We start from the raw sequence: 1,574 nt of genomic DNA, 5'->3' as shown, positions 1-1,574 counted from the left end.
TTTACTTAGAAAGGGGGCGGAGCCACAGGGGAACACGTTTACTTAGAAAGGGGGCGGAGCCACAGGGGAACACTTTCATTTAGGAAGGGGGCGGAGCCACAGGGGAACATATTTACTTAGAAAGGGGGCGGAGCCACAGAGAAACACTTTCATTTAGAAAGGGGGCGGAGCCACAGGGGAACGTATTTAATTAGAAAGGGGGCGGAGCCACAGGGGAACACATTTACGTAGAAAGGGGGCGGAGCCACAGGGGAACTCATTTACTTAGAAAGGGGGCGGAGCCACACTGCATGTGCAATGATTGTTTTGGCGTTAGAGTGCCAGGCTGACAGGAAGCAGCTGGTGATGCCTTCATGCTCCGTCAGTAAAACTCAGCGACTCTCCTGTTTGCTTCAATGAACAGATTGATGAAGGTGGTTGTCATGGTTACAGAGGAAGAGGGTTGTCTGTAAGTAAAACCTGTTTCTCAGTAGCAGCTGAAACCTTTAAACACTTGAGCAGCGATGAGGCACAACATTATGACCAGAGGCTTTCCATCATGGCTGCCGTTAGTGGGGAGCTGCAGGTCAGAGCTGATAAAAACACTAACATATGATTTGACTCAAAGGAGAAAATACTCTGAGAAACGACTCAAACAGGAGTAAAAGAATATGAACAAAAAGGCGACTGACGCACAGAGAAACATTAAAGTGAAGAATAAATAGATGGATGGCAGCAGAAGGTGGTCATAATGTTCTGCCTGATGTTAGACATTCAGACTTTATTTAGAGCTTTTCCATCGCAGCGTTTCTGGCTCCATGAGCGCCGCAGTGCAGCAGCTGCTAAGCTGCATGTTAGCCGCTCTGAACTCTGTCACAGCAAAACCTTTTACTGGTTTTACTGGGATCTGAAGGATGAAGGAAAATGACTCATGGTTTTAACATATGACCTTCTGATTCATGGCAGCTGAAAACGGATGCCAGCCACACGTTTCAGAGTTTTACCTGTAACAATGTGGAAGCCATGTTTCCTTTTCCCTCCATGTCGGAGGCCTGCAAAGCTTTGAGTCTGTTTCATGCAGATCAGTGTTTATAAACAGGAAACTGAAAAAATGCTACGTTTTCTTTATGCGCCGTTAGCATTTCAGTTAGCATCGACTCTAAACCCAGTTCCAGTGAAGAACCGGTTCCAGCACCAGCCTGTCTCTGAGGCAGAGGGTTACCGTGGTTACAGCGGCGCCTGGTGCTGCCCTCAGTGATGAATCAGTGAAACCATCAAACTTTCACATCTAAACTAGCAAAACAGATATTGATTCATCTGATCGATTGACCCGGTTCTACACAACGACCCAACACGCCTGGAACTGGGTCCAATTAGGACACGTCAGGACCAGAGCCTGACACTGCTGACCTCTGATCTCCAGGTGACCTCTGACCTCTCCCTCCCTGCAGATGAGCTTCCCAGAGGAAGTGGGCGTGGCCTTCCGGCCGCGGCGCCTCAGCAGCGGCAGCAGCGCCGAGCACAGCAGCAGCAGCGACGACGAGGACGCCCCCTCGCCCTCGTCCTCCTCTGGGTCGGAGCCCATCCCCCCCCCG

General features: G+C 50.1%; 1 protein-coding gene across 1 annotated transcript in view; it reads left to right on the top strand.

Annotated features, from left to right (window-relative positions):
- Positions 1 to 1,574, top strand: part of grid2ipb (glutamate receptor, ionotropic, delta 2 (Grid2) interacting protein, b) — a 27,517-nt gene that overhangs the window by 20,353 nt on the left and 5,590 nt on the right. The window contains exon 14 of the mRNA XM_017310676.1: positions 1,431 to 1,552. Within this exon, the coding sequence (XP_017166165.1) occupies positions 1,431 to 1,552 (122 nt within the window). The remainder of the gene's footprint in view (positions 1 to 1,430; positions 1,553 to 1,574) is intronic.

The sequence above is a fragment of the Poecilia reticulata genome, linkage group LG19, assembly GCF_000633615.1.
Source record: "Poecilia reticulata strain Guanapo linkage group LG19, Guppy_female_1.0+MT, whole genome shotgun sequence".
In the NCBI taxonomy this organism is placed as follows: Eukaryota; Metazoa; Chordata; class Actinopteri; order Cyprinodontiformes; family Poeciliidae; genus Poecilia; species Poecilia reticulata.
Note: the sequence above shows the minus strand (reverse complement) of the source record. Positions and strands in the feature narration are given on the sequence as shown.